The sequence below is a fragment of the Astatotilapia calliptera genome, chromosome 17, assembly GCF_900246225.1.
Source record: "Astatotilapia calliptera chromosome 17, fAstCal1.2, whole genome shotgun sequence".
In the NCBI taxonomy this organism is placed as follows: domain Eukaryota; kingdom Metazoa; phylum Chordata; class Actinopteri; order Cichliformes; family Cichlidae; genus Astatotilapia; species Astatotilapia calliptera.
In genome coordinates, this window is record NC_039318.1 from 37952314 (window position 1) to 37970148 (window position 17835).

General features: G+C 43.0%; 2 protein-coding genes across 5 annotated transcripts in view; one reads left to right on the top strand and one right to left on the bottom strand.

The window, feature by feature from the left end:
• The window catches only part of ano8b (anoctamin 8b), a 40739-nt gene extending 34070 nt beyond the window's left edge, over positions 1-6669 (top strand). For both annotated transcript variants that reach the window (XM_026146450.1, XM_026146451.1), the window contains 4 exons: positions 687-878; positions 1044-1175; positions 2435-2545; positions 2866-6669. In XM_026146450.1, the coding sequence (XP_026002235.1) occupies positions 687-878; positions 1044-1175; positions 2435-2545; positions 2866-3615 (1185 nt within the window). In that variant the 3' untranslated portion in view covers positions 3616-6669. The remainder of the gene's footprint in view (positions 1-686; positions 879-1043; positions 1176-2434; positions 2546-2865) is intronic.
• Positions 6670-6725: 56 nt separating this feature from the next.
• On the bottom strand, positions 6726-10378 carry dda1 (DET1 and DDB1 associated 1). Of its 3 annotated transcripts, none has more exons than XM_026146454.1 (6): positions 10296-10378; positions 10024-10150; positions 9389-9469; positions 9236-9287; positions 9049-9110; positions 6726-8630 (listed from the first exon to the last, which is right to left on the bottom strand). In XM_026146454.1, the coding sequence occupies exons 2-6, from the start codon at positions 10030-10032 to the stop codon at positions 8526-8528; spliced, it is 309 nt and encodes a 102-aa protein (XP_026002239.1). In that variant the 5' UTR covers positions 10033-10150; positions 10296-10378; the 3' UTR covers positions 6726-8525. The 3 variants fall into 3 exon arrangements, with proteins under 3 accessions (XP_026002239.1, XP_026002238.1, XP_026002237.1); XM_026146453.1 differs by having other exon boundaries at positions 10024-10215; XM_026146452.1 differs by having other exon boundaries at positions 10024-10378.
• Positions 10379-17835: the final 7457 nt, after the last annotated feature.

A 17835-nucleotide genomic window follows, 5' to 3' on the forward strand; every position in this document is an offset into this window, starting at 1 on the left:
TTTTTCAACAATTTTTTGATTAATGTTTTGTTTCCTTTACAATATTATACATTAAAGTATAATATTGTAAAGGAGACAAAACATCAATCAAAAAATTGCTCTCTTTTTTTATTCGGGCTGCTTAAATTTATTTTGGGCTACCAAAAACTGAAGAGTCCCTGCCCGAAGGGCTACCAGGGATTTTGAAATTTTGCGAGCCCTGAGATATATTTATTTTTTTAATTACTTTTGTTTCAGCAACATTAAATTTAAAAACTGTACTTTTGAGTTAAAATATATATTTATAATTTTAATAAATGACAAATTAAAAAGGCATGAACATTTTTTTTGTATCGAAAAAATATCGAACCGAACCGTGAATTTTGTGTATCGTTGCACCCCTACACCACATGGCCTGTCTCCGCAGACCGTGACAAGTTCATTCTAAACATCTGGTGTTTACAGGCAGAACGACTCGTTCTCTGTTATTCTCTTTAAAAACTGGTCACTCTTTGAATCCTAGAACTACAACATGAATCCTACAGACCTTATAAATGCTTGTATGACTGCCATATCTTATTATATCTTATATATCTCATCTACAAATGAGTTTAGTCCACAGAAAATGCAGCGTCGTCCGCAGCAGCCATGTAGTCACGTACTGTACAGACTGCATTTGGCTTATTGCTCCACTTTGTCCTTCTTAGGACACTTTCCAAGACTACCAGGAGATGTTTGTCCAGTTTGGCTACGTGGTGCTCTTCTCCTCTGCCTTTCCTCTGGCTGCCATGTGCGCTCTCATCAACAACATCATTGAGATCCGCAGTGATGCCTTTAAGCTCTGCACCGGCCTGCAGAGGCCCTTTGGAGTCCGTGTGGAGAGCATCGGCCAGTGGCAGGTAAGAAATGCACTGTGTGAACATGGGGAGCTGACTAACACACAAACGGCATTACTGTTAACAAACCAATCAAGTTCATCAGTAATCAGAGTCTGGCTGAACTTGATTTAAGAGCAAAGCACAAAGTCAGAAAAAAATGGAAAGCTTTTATTTTCCCGTTCACAGACTGCGATGGAAGCCATGGGCCTGATTGCCATCATAGTGAACTGCTACCTGATTGGTCAGTGTGGTCAGCTACAGCGTCTCTTTCCATGGCTCAGCCCTGAGATGGCCATCATCTCCATCGTCATCCTCGAGGTACCGCAGCTACTTCCTGCTCAGTCTGAAACACAGCGGCGCTCTTTCAGTCTTTTCCCGTCACACAGTTGTCCTACCTGTAAAGACTGGGACGGACATTTAACAGAACATTTACTCAAACCACTTCATCAGTCGGTAAACTGTTTAACACAGATTTCACTTTCATGACACGTAATGAAGTAGAAGCCCAGGAAATAGTTTACTAATAGGAAGATGAGATTGGCGGCCAGTCATGACATCAAACCAGTTTTAACTCTCCAAACGCGTGAACAAAGGAACTGAAAGATAAGATAAGATAAGATAGAACTTTATTAATCCCTCGGGTGGGTTCCTCTGGGAAATTCGACTTCCAAAAAAAGCACAGCAACGACCGAAGTTACAGTTACAGAATTGTTATATATATATATATATATATATATATATATATATATATATATATATATATATATATATACACACACACACACACACACACACACACACACACACACACACACACATATATAAATACAGAGACAAATATAAATAAAATATACAAAGGGGATAAATAGAATAAATAGGAATAAAAAATAAAAATACAAGTGAATTGCACATTTCAAGTATTGAGTCTATTGCACTGTTGACTATTTACAAAAGTATTGCACAAGGTATTGCACAGTGAGGTGAAGAGGCACTACAGCTTAGTTGTTCCCTCCTTTGTCCTCCTGTCTCCCCTCCCTCTCCCCTCCAGAGAGGAGTTAAACAGTCTGATGGCGTGTGGGACAAAGGAGTTTTTAAGTCTGTTAGTTCTTGTCTTGGGGAGAAGCAACCTGTCACTGAACAGACTCTTCTGATTGTTTATGGCCGTGTGCAGAGGATGCCCAGCATTGTTCATAATGTCCAGCAGTTTCTTTAATGTCCTTTTCTCTGCCACTGTCACCAGAGTGTCCAGCTTCATGCCGACCACAGAGCTAGCCCTCCTGATCAGTTTCTCCAGCCTGAAACCGTCTGTGCACAACGCTGCTGCTACAGCTTGTCACATATTTAGAAACAGGCTGTGCTTCACTGTGCCGGCCGTCTGCATCCAGAGGGGTCAACAGCCTGCAGCTCTGTGCTGGCCTGATAAAGAAGTTTGAGCCCAAATGTTGCAAGAATGACCTCAAGTGACAAGTTGCTTAAAGAGGGCGTTTGAGGCACCGTGTCCTATTTACTGTATGTGAATTACTTTATAATTGTTTGACTTCACCTTCCTTGTTTTCCACCTCTCTGTCTGTTTGCAGCACTTTGCCATCCTGTTGAAATACATCATCCATGTGGCTATTCCCGACATTCCTACATGGGTCAAAGAGGAGATGGCTAAGCTGGATTACCAGCGCAGGGAGGCCTTTAAGGTGACTTCAGGGAGTTCGAAGAAGCCCTTTAAAGTCTCCCTCATTAACCTTATGATGCTACAGCACTGCAGTTGTTTCTTTTTGGAAATAAATGACTAAAGTTGCTTTGATATTGTAGCAAAATGACTGTTACTGTAAAGGTTGTCAGCTGTGCTGCACAACACAGGAAAAGAGATTAGCTTGTAGCTGCCCCGGGAGCACTAATGCAAGATTCTGACTGCAGTAAGGGCTTTTAGACAAGTCGCGCTGCGGTAGTGTAGTAGTTGACTACTGCTGATTCTTTATGAATGCATTGTGAGAACGTTTCCCTTCCTCTGCAGAAGCACGAGCGGCAGGCGCAGCAGCATTACCAGCAGCTGCAGAGGAGGAAGAGGGAGGAGGAGGAGAGGCAAAGGCAGGCAGAGCACATGGCTCGCAGGGAGAGGGAGCGGGACGACAGCAAAGGCGACGTTTCGGGGGATCACCACCACGACAAAGGTCACGGCAGCAAATCACGTTCTGGGGGTGGAGGCGGAGGAGGGAGCGGCGGGTCGGACAAGCCCAAGAGGCCCAGCTCCCTGCTGGCCAATAATAATGTGATGAAGCTGAAGCAGATCATCCCGCTGCAGAGCAAGTTCTCCTCGGGTGGCGCCCGCTCCCCACAGTCACCCACGGGCAGCGAGCCAAAACTGCCCGGCTTCTTGAGCTTCAAATTCCTCAAGTCGCCTGAGAATAAGAGGGAAGGTGCTGCGGCTTCTGCGGCCGCCGGCACCACATCTGCCAGCGCCACGGCGACAGCGGCGCCGTCATCATCGTCATTATCAGGTAGCAGCTCTCAGGAGCGTTCTCAGTCACCCAATAAAGCCTTCAACCCCGGGAAATTGTTTAACTTTGGGAAATCCGAGGGAGGGACTTCCACGAACGGAGCTCCGCTGCCCAGGTCAGGAGAGGGGTCATCATCGCTGACGACAGAAAGACAGCCTTCCCGGTCTGACTTGAATGGCGTTCCGGACGAGATCCCCTCACCCGGAGGGGAAGGCGCAGAGAACGGACATTCATCAGACTTGGACGTGGCTGGTTTTAAAATCTAGAAAACGACGACAAAAAAAGCGCAACTTGTCTTTGGTTCCATCTCACCTGAACAGGTGACGTGTTTACTGTGAGGAAGGCCTGACCTGCCCTCTGTGCTGTCACAGGCCGGTGCAGGAGAGCAGAAGCTGATGAGGCGAGACTTGTTCTGGTTTGCTTTTTCTGCTGCGAGACAAAAAAAATAAAATAGAGAAAGAAACAAAAAAAAACAGGCTTTGTAAGAAAGACGAAAGCCCTTCTATCATGACCGAACACACACACACACACACACACACACACACACACACACACACACACACACACACACACACACAAATATTCAAATTCTTCCTTGTCTGCAATACATAAAGAAATGCATGAGCTGCGTTTCTAATATTTTTACGCCTTTAAAGCAGAGCTTTGTTTCCTGATTTCTTCTTGTCAGAAATTGTAAACATCTCGGTGGCTTCACACCAACAGTCTGTCGTGGAGGGGAGGAGTTTAAGGGAAAAAAAAGCTTACATGGCGGTACGAACGGATTAGAGATTGTACATCAGATAATTCCTGAGTGTTTTTTAGCTGTCACCACACAAGCGATCGTTAGAAATCGGTCTCATTTTTAAACTGCGACGAGTTGTTGGGCCCTTCGCTTTCGTGCTGAAGCTGAAGAGTGGAAAAGCAATATGAGTCAGTGTTTTTGTTTTTTTATTAAGTGTCAATCATCGCATAAGCCCCTCCTTAACAGTCGCCCCTGATGTATCACCAGCTTTATTTTCAAAGCAGAGGTGAGGTCTGAGCTTTGCAGAACCCGGTTTGCTCCAGTAGAAAGCGGCGAGCTTAGTAAGTCGTAAAAATCACAGTATTTTGGAAGAGCGAGCGGTTTTCGAGGAAAAGGAGCAGAGATGCCCGTTGCATGCTGTTCTCCATCCGAGTCCGTAGAGCGCCTTGTAAACACAGATGGTGCCTCATGCCACAAACTCCAGCTAGACTTGGCAAACGAGCACAGAGTTAAAGAAGTAACATTTGCACTAAAGCCTGACGCCCTGCATAGAAACCACCTCGGCACAGAGGGCCCACACCAGCCTGCCTCATCATTATGCAAAAAATGCATTTCTGTTCATTTCCCCCTTTCACATGGTGCATGCAGTCGGCAGCAACGAGCTTTCAAAATATTCACGTTTTCTTTTCTTCTTGAACAGCTGTTTTTATTGGCAGAAGATGGAAATTCCCTTTTTTTTAACCAGTGCAGAACTTTTCAGATTATACTGTTAACCCAAGACGTACAGTACTCTATAAAGGTTTTAGGCACTAAAATATGTGAGAATACTTTGAAAGATGTCAGTTTACCTGACAGGAGTTCGGTAAATAGAAAAACCCTACATTAGTGGGAGCTTCATTTGACTACACAGTCGCTCAGTCATTATGAGATCTTACCCAGAATCCTTCTCTGGAGTCGGGCTGTGTCTCTCTTCATGCATTTACTGGCTCACTTGATGACGTCACCACAGAGCTTCTGCAGGGACCAATGCATGCGTTGCAGGACTCCCTTTTCCCACTGAAGATACATTTTAGGTCATCGTCATTTTTCAAAAAGCAGGATGGCATCATGTGATTTACAAAAACATACAAACATCTTAGAGTACCTAAAACTTTTTCACAGTACTGTACTTTGCATATTGTTTGCATGATCCATGTATTTTCAATGAGCCCAGCATCTACCCTTAGCTGGTATTTCACTTCTGCGGGGTCTCCAGAAGGTGGCGCTGGTTATTTAGTCACCACAGGCAGCAAAATTAAAGCAGTCTGACAAGTTTATGATGATATGAGACACAGAGAGGATTCAGAAGCCGCCGCACTGCCGAGATACGGAAACATTAACTATGCATTTCCACACGTTCACCTCCGGCGAGGATTTGGGCAATAACACAGCGTTGAAGTTGACGTGTAGTACTAAAGCTCGACACTAACCCAACCTCAAACCCCAACTCCAGCGCATCATCCTCATCCACTCTATGCATTTTCTTTCCCTTTATGTTTTAGTGTCAGCTCTCTCAGATCGCCTGTTTCCTATTTAATGTTAAGAACCTGCCCCGACCTGCATCGGCTTAACAGGTTTTTGTATTCTGTTACAGCTTTAATGTGTTAGTTTTAGAAGTCTGGTCCATTTTTCGCTCACACGCCTGCAGAAGAGACGAAAAATGTTCTTTCCGGGAGGCAAAAAGTTCTTACTGACATCAAATGCAATACTGAAATAGTCTGTGCAGTCATGTTATCATTTTTAGGAATATTTGGAAGGTACTGTTCATTATAAATGTAAATGGAGAAGGCCGAGGCTAAGAGAAACGTGACATCATCAGGGTGTGATCTTAAGAGCAGCAGAGCGAGACGGTGACGACGTAGCTGAGCACAGTCTCATTAAAAACCCTTGATATTCTTGCAGCATCAGGATTTCAGGGATAAGTGGCTTCATGGTGCGTAAGAGTCCATCGTTTGAAAAAGTCCCATAGAGAAGCAGAACTGGTGCGCTGAATAGCTCCGCCGATGCCGAGCGAGGTCACTTCCATGTGTGCATTCCCACCTTATTCAGGTAAAGCTGAAGAGCATCACAACAGACATCGGCTTGTTACTTTTTTCGTTTTTGCAGTGAAACATGTTCTGCGACGGAGATCTGTAACGTTTGGAGGAACGGCAGCGTCACGGCGCAGGCATCGCCTGCATCAGGACACAAGCTCGGACTCGTTATCAGAACAGCTTCTTTGAAAAGTTCGGACATCGTCTGTCTCATTTGGAATAAGCAGGAAAGGACTGAATGGACGTATTAATGTTTGTGTTTCAGAGTGGATGTGAACAGGCGAGACTCACCGCAGCTACATTACAGCCCGACCCGAACCTCAAAGACGAGACATTTTCATGGAAGCCTCACTTACACAACATCATACGCTCTTCCAATGTACCACTGTACAAAAAAGATCTTTTAAAGAAAAATACTGGGGAATGGGATTATTTATTTCTTTTAATTTATTTTGTCATATTTTTGTAAGACCTGACAAATAGTTAATAAAACTATTTCAAATGCATCCCATGTGTTGTGAACCGCTTCTTTACATTTTTGAAGTACCACAAACCAAAAGTGTTTTAATCCAGTTTTATTTCAGCAAAGCTAAAAAGAACATCTGATCTAACACATGTGGGGCAAGGCTTCGGGTGGTGTAGAACAGTCTGAGCAGAAGCATAATGAGGTTTTTATACTTGAAATAACAAGACGGGGTATTTACAGTGTAGATATGAAGATGACTGACCGCACCGTCGACCCACAAAACAGGAAAGAGGAGGTTACGTCGTGACTCAGCCGGGGAGTGATAAGAACGATTTTTTTAAAGGACAGAAAAAGAAAAGCTTTTTTTTGGGTGCATGGACACCAATACAAACTGAATCTCATACAAGGAACAAGGCAGGATGGCAGCTGCACTTTGCTGTGCATGCTTATTGTGCATTCTATGGCTGAAAGTATAATACTCTAAACGCTCACAGCAGCCAGCTCTCCATCGAGAAGGGAGAAAAATAAAATAAAAACCATCCGGAGCTGTCACAAAGATGAGACGAGCAGTAACGCTGACCCGGGCCCTGAGCTGGATCCGAGTCTTAAGGCCTCTCGGCTAATACCTTCCACACAAAAACCCCCCCCCAAACACTTTATTTCTGGTCCAGGATTATAACATCCAGCCACTGAAACAGTAACATGCAAGGCAAGATAACATCCACTGGACACTGGGGCTCTTCTCTACTTTATTCTGTAGTCTTTTACAAAAAGGCAGACACACAGATACTAAATCGGATAAGCTACTGTAACTATTTACACACGTTATGCATTCTTTTCCCTTTCCCACACGTTACTATAGACATTTCTCTTTAGTGTCTGTGCTGTTGCCAAAGTTGCGCGACTAAAAATGAAATCTCACATTTCTGTATTTTCCTATTAAGACGTAACAGCTCTTTCTTTTTCTTCACATCTTTCGGTGAAAGATCTGCTAAAACTTAAAGAGAGAGAATCCCCTTCTTACTCGCCTCGATCAGCCAGAGGGAGGTGCTAGACGTGACGCTGCTTCTCAGCCACGCCGACACAACATTAATCCTACAAGCACGAGTCCCAGGATAGAACACAGATATTAATATATTCACCATAAAACAAACAAAAGAAGCCACACGTTTAAAAAGGTGGGGGTCCGGAAGAGTCGCTTCTACTTTGTGCTGTTCTTCACAGTGCATTCTTGGTTCTGTCGATTCAAACAGTGTGGAAAAGAAGTCGCAATGCCCCCGTGTGGTTGCAGAGTGGGCAGTGAAACTGAGATGGTGGGCACTGTGGCTGGCAGGAAGCTCATTGCCATTTACAAACAACAACAAAAACATCATAAAATAAAATTAAAACAGTAACAAAATACTCACAAATCAGAACAGACTGTCCGGACGACAGAGAGGCTACACGAGTCTTGTACCAGTTACATTTTTAAGAGTAGTGTCTGACATTTTCTGTCCAGTCCGTCTCATCTTAATCCTACCATCCACTCGCAGTCCGCACTCACAGCTCAGCATGCACACAAACATATACATGTGTACTGGCCCACATGGGGAAGAGCCAACACAATCAAAACACCAGTAATGATTTCGCCTCCACGACTTGAGATCATTTCTACCAACGTTATTTTCATACACTGTAAATGGCGGCTTTGTGAGTGGGAATTTCCCGCAATTCTCTCTGGAGTGACTTAACTTCATGCCAGGAAAGACATCCTGCTCTAGTCCAGGAAAAACCAGGAAGTCTGCATGCAGGAGGGATTATCCTATGGTTTTGCTTATATTGGCTATACCCTATTGATGCAAACACACATGTATACCCACCCACACACACACACACACACACACACACGACGCGCACTTATGAGTCCTCGTTCATCTCTTGGCTATCTGTCCTGGCGATCTTCCTCGGGGGCGCCGGGCTGTCACCCTCAGCTTGTTCCTGTTCCCTTTTCTTTGCTGCATTCTGTTTGACACAGGATTACACAGGAATCAGCAAAATCACAGCCTCGCTCTCTTTCAACACGTCAGTGACAGAAGCACAGATGAACAGTTGCTTCATAGCACGTGATTATTTGAGACATAATAAAGACTCCTTACAAAGACTTTTGAATTTCAGGAGTGGGACCGCAGCTCATACTCGGCCCTGCCAATTCCATCAATATATTTCCCTTCCTACATTATACACAGCATTTATTGAGGTTCTTGCATTAGTACCTGTTGCCACTCTTTACTGAGGCCTTCCCCAAACTGCAGTTTAAAATCTAAATCTTTATTTCATCTGCCATTCTCTTTCAAGAAATACTGTCAACTCTTAGCCCTAACCCTAGTTGAGGATGTGGTCTCTGCCAAATGAGAGAAATGAAAGAACTGCACACGCTCACCTTTTTGTCCCACTGCTGGTGGAGGTAACGCAGGAGAATGTTGGTTTTTTCTGTAACAATGACTGTAAACAAACACAGGCAAGATGTTTTACATACAAAACACATTACACAGGGTGCTAGTTTAGCCACAGTTAGTAAGCATTTGAAAACATCACCACAGCAGTTTTACAGTTTCAACTGTACTTACTCTGTTCAGAGGGGTATTCGCGTGTTGGTAGGTACACGGAGGGCCTGCGGTTCTATACGAGAGATCAGAAAGAGGCTGTGAATTAGAGCTGTGCCTTCTAGACATGAACAAACCTTTAAAGAACTGCATCAAGTGATTTTAAAGGCTACTTACAGATGCTTTACAAACTGAATCTGCATGAAACCTGCTGAAGTTGCTCTTGTTGTAGACAGGAAGTCCTTTCAAGAAATCAGCCTGTGGAAAGAAGGTGAGGTGACCGTTAGACTCTGCAGCTCTCATTTCATTTGTCTTTCATCTTCAACTTCATACATCCAAAGATCGCAAGTCTGAAATCATCTGACTTTCAGCAGTCAGACTGCTGTAGTTTACTCGTGTCGGCTGACAGCAACAGTGTAAGTCATCACCACCGACATGAGCGTAGGTGTGCTCCTCTTAATGCAGATGCTGCTGAGCAGGTGACAGGTCCCTGCAGATGACTGGATACAGCATTCAGGGCGTTACCTCATCTTTCACGACAACAAACCTGCCGCCCTTCGACGTCGCCATTAACCTTCAAAGTGGATGCAATATCGCACAGTGTCCATCAAGAGGTTTCAAATGGGCAGGATAGAGCTGAGCAGCTCAGAGCACAAATCGATGCCGGCTTGGCCTTGAATACCAACAGGAGGAGCAGGTGTGGCTAGCAGCTAGCCGGTAGAATCAGTTAGCTGGCTTACAATTACTGTATGCCTTATAACACCAGCTATACAGCTTAAACCACAGTAATAAACATGGGGTATGCGAACTACCTTCTCCATGATGGTGGCAGAAACGTCCAACTGCCAAACGCCGACTTGTGGACTTGGTGTGTGTTGTTCTGGTCGTGATGGCCGCGCTAGCTTACAGGCTAGGAAACCGAGACCGCTGTCCTACGTCCTTTTCGAAAGCAAAAATCACCGTCCTCAAACACAAGTTGCTGTTTCCATTTTACTTCCCAGTGACTGTGGAAAAAATGACACTACGCGCATAAAAAAGCCAAGACACCAAAACGCTCAGTACACGAGTTCGCAAAGCTACTTACACAGGACTTCTTCAGCTAGCATGATGGCACCGACGCTTTTCTAGGCCACGCCCCAAGTAGCGCCTATTGGCTTATTCTTACCCCCACCTGGTAGTAGCTTGACCGGACAACCAATTGTTAAAAACAACACAATTTAGCCCCTCCCTAAACCATTGACCAGGCAATCTGCTCTCACTCATTGAGTTTCATTATGAAAACCATCAGCCACTATTGATCCGAGCTAGAGTCCAAGATTGATGTCATCATGTGGGCGCACGTATCTCCTGCACGCGCCAATGTTTATTAGTGTCTGCAGTAAAGGCTTCAGGAAACTGAAGGACTATTTAATTCTTTTGACTTTTGTTGTAAGTTTACACCAAGTTGAAAACTTCAGATTGAAAGGTGAGAAATTGAAAACTAGGGATAAAAAAGGGTTTTCATAACACAAAGTCATTCAGGTGTTTTTGGTATTTTAAATCCTTTCAGATCTGAGTGTAGCGGAAAATTTATCTTTGTATCATAAGAAATATCTAATTTATGATGGGTGCACAGCAATCACTGAAATCAAAGATCCACAATATCTTTATTCTTGTCATACAAAATCACACAACAGTCAAGCAAATGCAATAAACAGATAATAAATATACAGGACTGAGCAACATTAACATTAAGAATATAATGAATTATTTTAAAGACTGCATGTCAGTATACTGTGTCTACACCCAGACTCTTCTAATAAGGTGTTGTTAGGATCAGCCAGAATAAACTGGGCCCTCTAGCCTTATACAGGTGACGAAGGCCATTTTGCTGCACACTCTGACTATACTCGCAGTCTCTTAGTCTGCTTCTTAGGTTCACTGACTTGTACCTGCACACAAAAGAGAAAGTCAGAATGGATTCAATCAAACAGGAATCCATATGAGTAAAGAGGGCAGGAGTATTTACTTTGTCCAGGAGATGAGATTTAAATCACATGATGGTAAGGGCTTAAGAAGCACAGTTGAAGAGTCACAGTACTGTGCTCTTTATTTTAAACAGTGCTCTTGCGTAACATCATAGACTTTAAAGGAGGAAACCTGGTCTTGTTAGGAGAGACGGCATCCATCCCACTTTGGATGGAGCAGCTCTCATTTCTAGAAATATGGACAAATTTATTAAACCCCCCAAAATATGACTATCCAGAGTTGGGACCAGGAAGCAGAGTTGCAGTCTTACACGCCTCTCTGCAGCTTCTCTCCTCCTGCTACCCCCCCCCCCCCCCCAAAAAAAAAACCCATCTCCACACAGACTGTGTCAGCTCCCAAACAGACAAAAAACAAACTAAAAACCATCAACAAACAACTTAAACATAAACAATTACAAAGAAAGAACAATACAGTATCCACATCTGAACCAAAGAGTAAAACAGTGAAATGTGGATTATTAAACATTAGGTCTCTCTCCTCCAAGTCTCTGTTAGTACATGACTTAATAATTGATCAACAAATTGATTTACTCTGCCTTACAGAAACCTGGTTGCAGCAGGATGATTATGTTAGTTTAAATGAATCAACACCTCCGAGTCATTCTAACTACCAGAAATCTCGAAGCACAGGCCGAGGGGGAGGTGTGGCAGCAATTTTTCACACCAGCCTATTAATCAACCAAAGACCCAGAAAGACTTTTAATTCATTTGAAAGCCTGATGCTTAGCCTCGTCCACCCCAGCTGTAAAACTCAGAAACCAGTCTTACTTGTTATCATCTATCGTCCACCTGGGCCTTACACAGAGTTTCTGTCTGATTTCTCAGACTTTATATCTAATTTAGTTCTGAGCTCAGATAAAATAATTATTGTGGGTGATTTTAACATCCATGTAGATGCTAAAAATGACAGCCTCAACATGGCATTTAATCTGTTATTAGACTCAATTGGTTTCTGTCAAAATGTAAAAGAACCCACCCACCACTTTAATCACACTCTAGATCTTGTTTTAACATATGGCATAGAAACTGAACATTTAACAGTGTTTCCTGAAAACCCTCTGCTGTCTGATCATTTCCTGATAACATTTACATTTACAATAATTGATTACACAGCAGTGGAGAGTAGACTTTATCACAGTAGATGTCTTTCTGAAAGCGCTGTAACTAAGTTTAAGAATATAATCCACCCACTGTTATCATCTTCAATGCCCTGTACCAACACAGAGCAGAGCAGCTATCTGAACACTACTCCAACAGAGGTCGATTATCTTGTTAATAATTTCACCTCCTCACTACGTACGACTCTGGATACTGTAGCTCCTGTGAAAACTAAGGTCTCTAATCAGAAGTACCTGACTCCGTGGTATAATTCTCAAACACGTAGCCTAAAGCAGATGACTCGTAAGCTGGAGAGGAAATGGCGTGTCACAAATTTAGAGGATCATCATTTAGCCTGGAGAAATAGTTTGCTGCTTTATAAGAAAGCCCTCCGCAAAGCCAGAACATCTTACTATTCATCACTGATTGAAGAAAATAAGAACAACCCCAGGTTTCTCTTCAGCTCTGTAGCCAGGCTGACAAACAGTCAGAGCTCTGTTGAGCCAACCATCCCTTTAACGTTAACTAGTAATGACTTCATGAACTTCTTCACTAATAACATTTTTATCATTATAGAAAAAATGACCAATAATCATCCCACAGATGTAATATTATCTACAGCTACTCTTAGTACCATTGATGTTAAGTTAGACTCTTTTTCTCTAATTGATCTTTCTGAGTTAACTTCAATAATTACTTCCTCCAAACCATCAACGTGTCTTTTAGACCCCATTCCTACAAAATGCTCAAAGAAGTCCTGCCATTAATTAATGCTTCAATCTTAAATATGATCAACCTATCTCTAATGATCAGCTATGTACCACAGGCCTTCAAGCTGGCTGTAGTTAAACCTTTACTCAAAAAGCATCTCTAGACCCAGCAGTCTTAGCTAATTATAGGCCAATCTCCAACCTTCCTTTTGTAGCGAGTAAAAGCCACCGAATAACCGCTAAGGGCCTCTATACTACTTGTGCAAACTTTCAGGCCCAAAGCTCTCACAGGAACGAGCCCAGAATAAACGGGACAAGAGGGTCAATATCAGTCAGATATGTTAAAATTTATTATTTTAAAAGAACACAAAGGGTTTGCAAAAGGCCTAAAACATCGAAATGGGAAAGGTCACTAACGACCACAAGATAGTCTTGGTGCAACCTGCCAGCAATGCAGCCATCACCTGAGGGCTTGCTTTACCCCGGTGGTCCCAGATGCTCGTTGCTTTAAAAGAAACAAATCCACCCCAAATAAATACGAGCCCAACAGAACACTTATCGCATGCACTAAGTGTTTTAGTTCAGGCAATAATCGGTGGCACTAAAATCACTCTTAATAAAACTTATTCACTGCAAATCCACACGGAGCACCTCTAAAAAGACCTACTTCCCCTAAGGTAAGAGCCCAGCTCAGGGATTGCACATTGCCCAACTAATATTGCACCAGCCCAGTAGAAATAAAAACAAACCCGGCATAAAAAACAGTTTTAAAAGGTGACCCTACTAAAACCAAAAATGCAACAAAAAGGAGGAAAAAACAGTGACAAATTCACATGTGCAGCCTGCCCTGCAGCAGACAACTGTGTTTGCTGCACACCTGGCTTATCTTGGCTTATCTTCTAAAATCACTTCTCGAACCTCTGCTGTAGAGGTTTAAAACAACAGTTTGTGTAGCAGACAATTAAAACTTCTCAGGCTCTTCACCTACTCACACAACCATTGTTCACAGCCGCTTGTCAGTGGAAATCAAGAACACCTGCTGCTACTTCCTCTTTTATACCCTCCATTGGGTCCCCTGGGTCCTAAAGCCTTCCCCATTACACTTTCATATCAGAATCAGAATCAGAATACTTTATTAATCCCGTGGGAAATTAGGTTATCAAACATCCTTGAAAGAGTAGTTGTCAAACAGCTAACAAATCATCTGCAGAGGTTTATTTGAAGAGTTTCAGTCAGGTTTCAGAGCTCAGCACAGCACAGAAACAGCTTTAGTGAAGGTTACAAATGATCTTCTTATGGCCTCTGACAGTGGACTCATCTCTGTGCTTGTCCTGCTAGACCTCAGTGCAGCGTTCGATACTGTCGACCATAATATCCTATTAGAGCGATTAGAACATGCTGTAGGTATTACAGGTACTGCACTGCAGTGGTTTGTATCATATCTATCTAATAGACTCCAGTTTGTGCATGTAAATGGAGAGTCCTCTTCACACACTGAGGTTAATTATGGAGTTCCACAGGGTTCAGTGCTAGGACCAATTCTCTTTACATTATACATGCTTCCCTTAGGCAGTATCATTAGAAGACATAGCATACATTTACACTGCTATGCAGATGACACCCAGCTCTATCTGTCCATGAAGCCAGATAACACACACCAATGAGTTAAACTGCAGGAATGTCTTAAAGACATAAAGACCTGGATGGCCGCTAACTTTCTGCTTCTTAATTCAGATCAAACTGAGGTTATTGTACTCGGCCCTGAAAAGCTTAGAAATATGGTATCTAAGCAGATTCTTACCCTGGATGGCATTACCTTGGCCTCCAGTAACACTGTGAGGAACCTTAGAGTCATTTTTGACCAGGACATGCCCTTCAACGCACATATTAAACAAATATGTAAGACTGCTTTCTTCCATGTGTGCAACATCTCTAAAGTTAGAAATATCCTGTCTCAGAGTGACGCTGAAAAACTAGTTCATGCATTTATTACTTCCAGGCTGGACGACTGTAATTCATTATTATCAGGAAGTCCTAAAAACTCCCTGAAAAGCCTTCAGCTGATCCAAAATGCTGCAGCAAGAGTCCTGACAGGGACTAGAAAGACAGAGCAGATTTCTCCTGTTTCGGCTTCCTGTTAAATCCAGAATTCAAAATCCTGCTCCTCACATACAAGGTCTTAAATAATCAGGCCCCATCTTATCTTAATGACCTTGTAGTACCATATCACCCTATTAGAGCACTTCGCTCTCGCTCTGCAGGCCTACTTGTTGTTCCTAGAGTATTTAAAAGTAGAATGGGAGGCAGAGCCTTCAGTTTTCAGGCCCCTCTTCTGTGGAACCAGCTTCCAGTTTGGATTCAGGAGACAGACACTATCTCTACTTTCAAGATTAGGCTTCAAACTTTCCTTTTTGCTAAAGCATATAGTTAGGGCTGGACCAGGTGACCCTGAATCCTCCCTTAGTTATGCTGCAATAGGCATAGGCTGCCGGGGGATTCCCATGATGCATTGAGTTTTTCCTTTCCAGTCACCTTTCTCACTCACTATGTATTAACAGACCTCTCTGCATTGAATCATATCTGTTATTAATCTCTGTCTCTCTTCCACAGCATGTCTTTATCCTGTCTTCCTTCTCTCACCCCAACCGGTCGCAGCAGATGGCCCCGCCCCTCCCTGAGCCTGGTTCTGCCGGAGGTTTCTTCCTGTTAAAAGGGAGTTTTTCCTTCCCACTGTCGCCAAAGTGCTTGCTCATAGGGGGTCATATGATTGTTGGGTTTTTCTCTGAATCTATGAAGCGCCTTGAGGCGACTTTTGTTGTGATTTGGCGCTACATAAATAAAATTGAATTGAATTGAATTGAATTGAATTGAATTGAATTGAATTGAAAAGGAGATGTAAATTATAACCGTGCATGAGTGGATTTGCCAGTCCTTCCGGTTTCTCGTGGATTGCTGGGTTTTGGTTTCTGTATGTTCTCCCACCTCGCTGTCACCTGCCTCCTTGGACTCCTTACAAGTAGTTACATAGCAACAACAGCCATGGCAACTTACACAGCAGCTCTGTATGATGTAAAAGGACAAAAAAATAAAATAAATTAAAAATAAAATCAAACATAAAAAAATGCTAAGATGGGGAGAATATTATTTGTGTATGACATCTGTTTTCACTGTAACTTAAGAAGATTTGTGCAAAAAACAAACAAACAAAAAAGCAAAATATCTGGATTTAAATGGGGCTTCTGGATAACAGGGACACTTAAATTATAACTGGCTGAGTGGCTTAGTTACATAGCAACAGCAGCCACGGGGCCTTATGATGCTGGAGGATAAATGCTAAGTAGATGGAGAGAGTATTCAGATTCACAAACTAACGTATTTAAGCTCTTTTAGATTATTGTTGTCTTGAAGGATGACTGTATAAATGAGTCTGAATTGAATTTAACTGAACTGAATGTTCTGTGCTTATGACTTCTCATTAACTGGAGGGGTCATCTGAAATGGTAAAATGCCCTGTATTTGTATTAGGGCTGCCACAAACGACTACCGATTAATCAGATCATCATCCATTGGACGTAAAAAGTACAGCTTATTGCACCAGCAGCATCTGCTCTTATATAACTATCATTAGCTTACAGCTTTAAGTGTTTAAGGTCTGTGCTAACTAAAAATAAAGACAAGATGATAGTTTATTAAATTTTAATGAAATTTGCAGATTGTTTCGGTGAAGTTTAATAAACTCCTTGCTATCTAAAATATAACAGGACACAGGAGTAAATTCTCGAGCATCTCACACTTCTGATAATCAGCTGTCTGCTTGACGTTTATTCAGCTGTGTAAAAACTATAACTTTAATCTCAGCCAAACCGATTTACTCAGGAACAAATAAAACACTGAAAAAAGCCAAACAATAACATTTTAAGTTATCTTAGTGACTTATATATCATTTTTAACCTGAGTAGTGAAAGACGGCGGTGGGTTTGAAAACGATTTGCTGGGAGTCCGGTGTTCTCACCGGCTCTAGTGAGCCTAGCCCCCGGCTAGCTATCGAGCTAGTGGGTAACAGACGTCTCCGAAAACGTCGGAGCGCTTTTGAAAATATGCGGTGTCTTGATAAACTGAGCAGATATTTGAGGTTTACACAGCTACATTCTCGCCTGAAAATATGTTAAACGTTTATTTTGTGACCCAGAAAGAACAATAAGAGTAATATTAAAACTAAGTAGCTGCCGCCATTGTTGGAATGGCGGCATTCATAGCTGGGCCGCGCTATGAATTCTGGGACAGAGCTACTTCTTCTTTGGTGTTTAACGGCAGCTGGCATCCTTGTACATGCAGTGCTGCCATCTTCTGTTTCAGTCCGTTATTACACTCTTAAATCCTGCTACTTATTCCTGCGTCTTTTGGGATCTTACAAAGCTTCAAACGACGCGTCGACTATTAAATCAGTCGTGGACGATTTTGATAGTCGACTAATCGTGGCAGCCCTAATTTGTATAGTGCTTTACTTTGTCCCTAAGGACCCCAAAGCGCTTTACACTACATTCAGTCATCCACACATTCACACACTGGTGATGGCAGCTACATTGTAGCCACAGCCACCCTGGGGCGCACTGACAGAGGCGAGGCTGCCGGACACTGGCGTCCCCGGGCCCTCTGACCACCACCAGTAGGTTGCCTACAGGTGGTGGTCAGAGGGCACCGTTGCGGGTGAAGCGTCTTGCCCAAGGACACAACGACCGAGACTGCCCGGGGCTCGAACCGGCAGCCTTCCGATTACAAGACAAACTGC

Excerpts from the sequence above, each read along its gene's own strand:
- dda1 (XM_026146454.1), bottom strand. Across the intron at positions 9,288-9,388 it reads ATTCAGTTTGTAAAGCATCT|AACCGCAGGCCCTCCGTGTA; the intron begins GTAAGTAGCCTT and ends TCTCTCGTATAG. Across the intron at positions 9,111-9,235 it reads CGAATACCCCTCTGAACAGA|TCATTGTTACAGAAAAAACC; the intron begins GTAAGTACAGTT and ends GTTTGTTTACAG.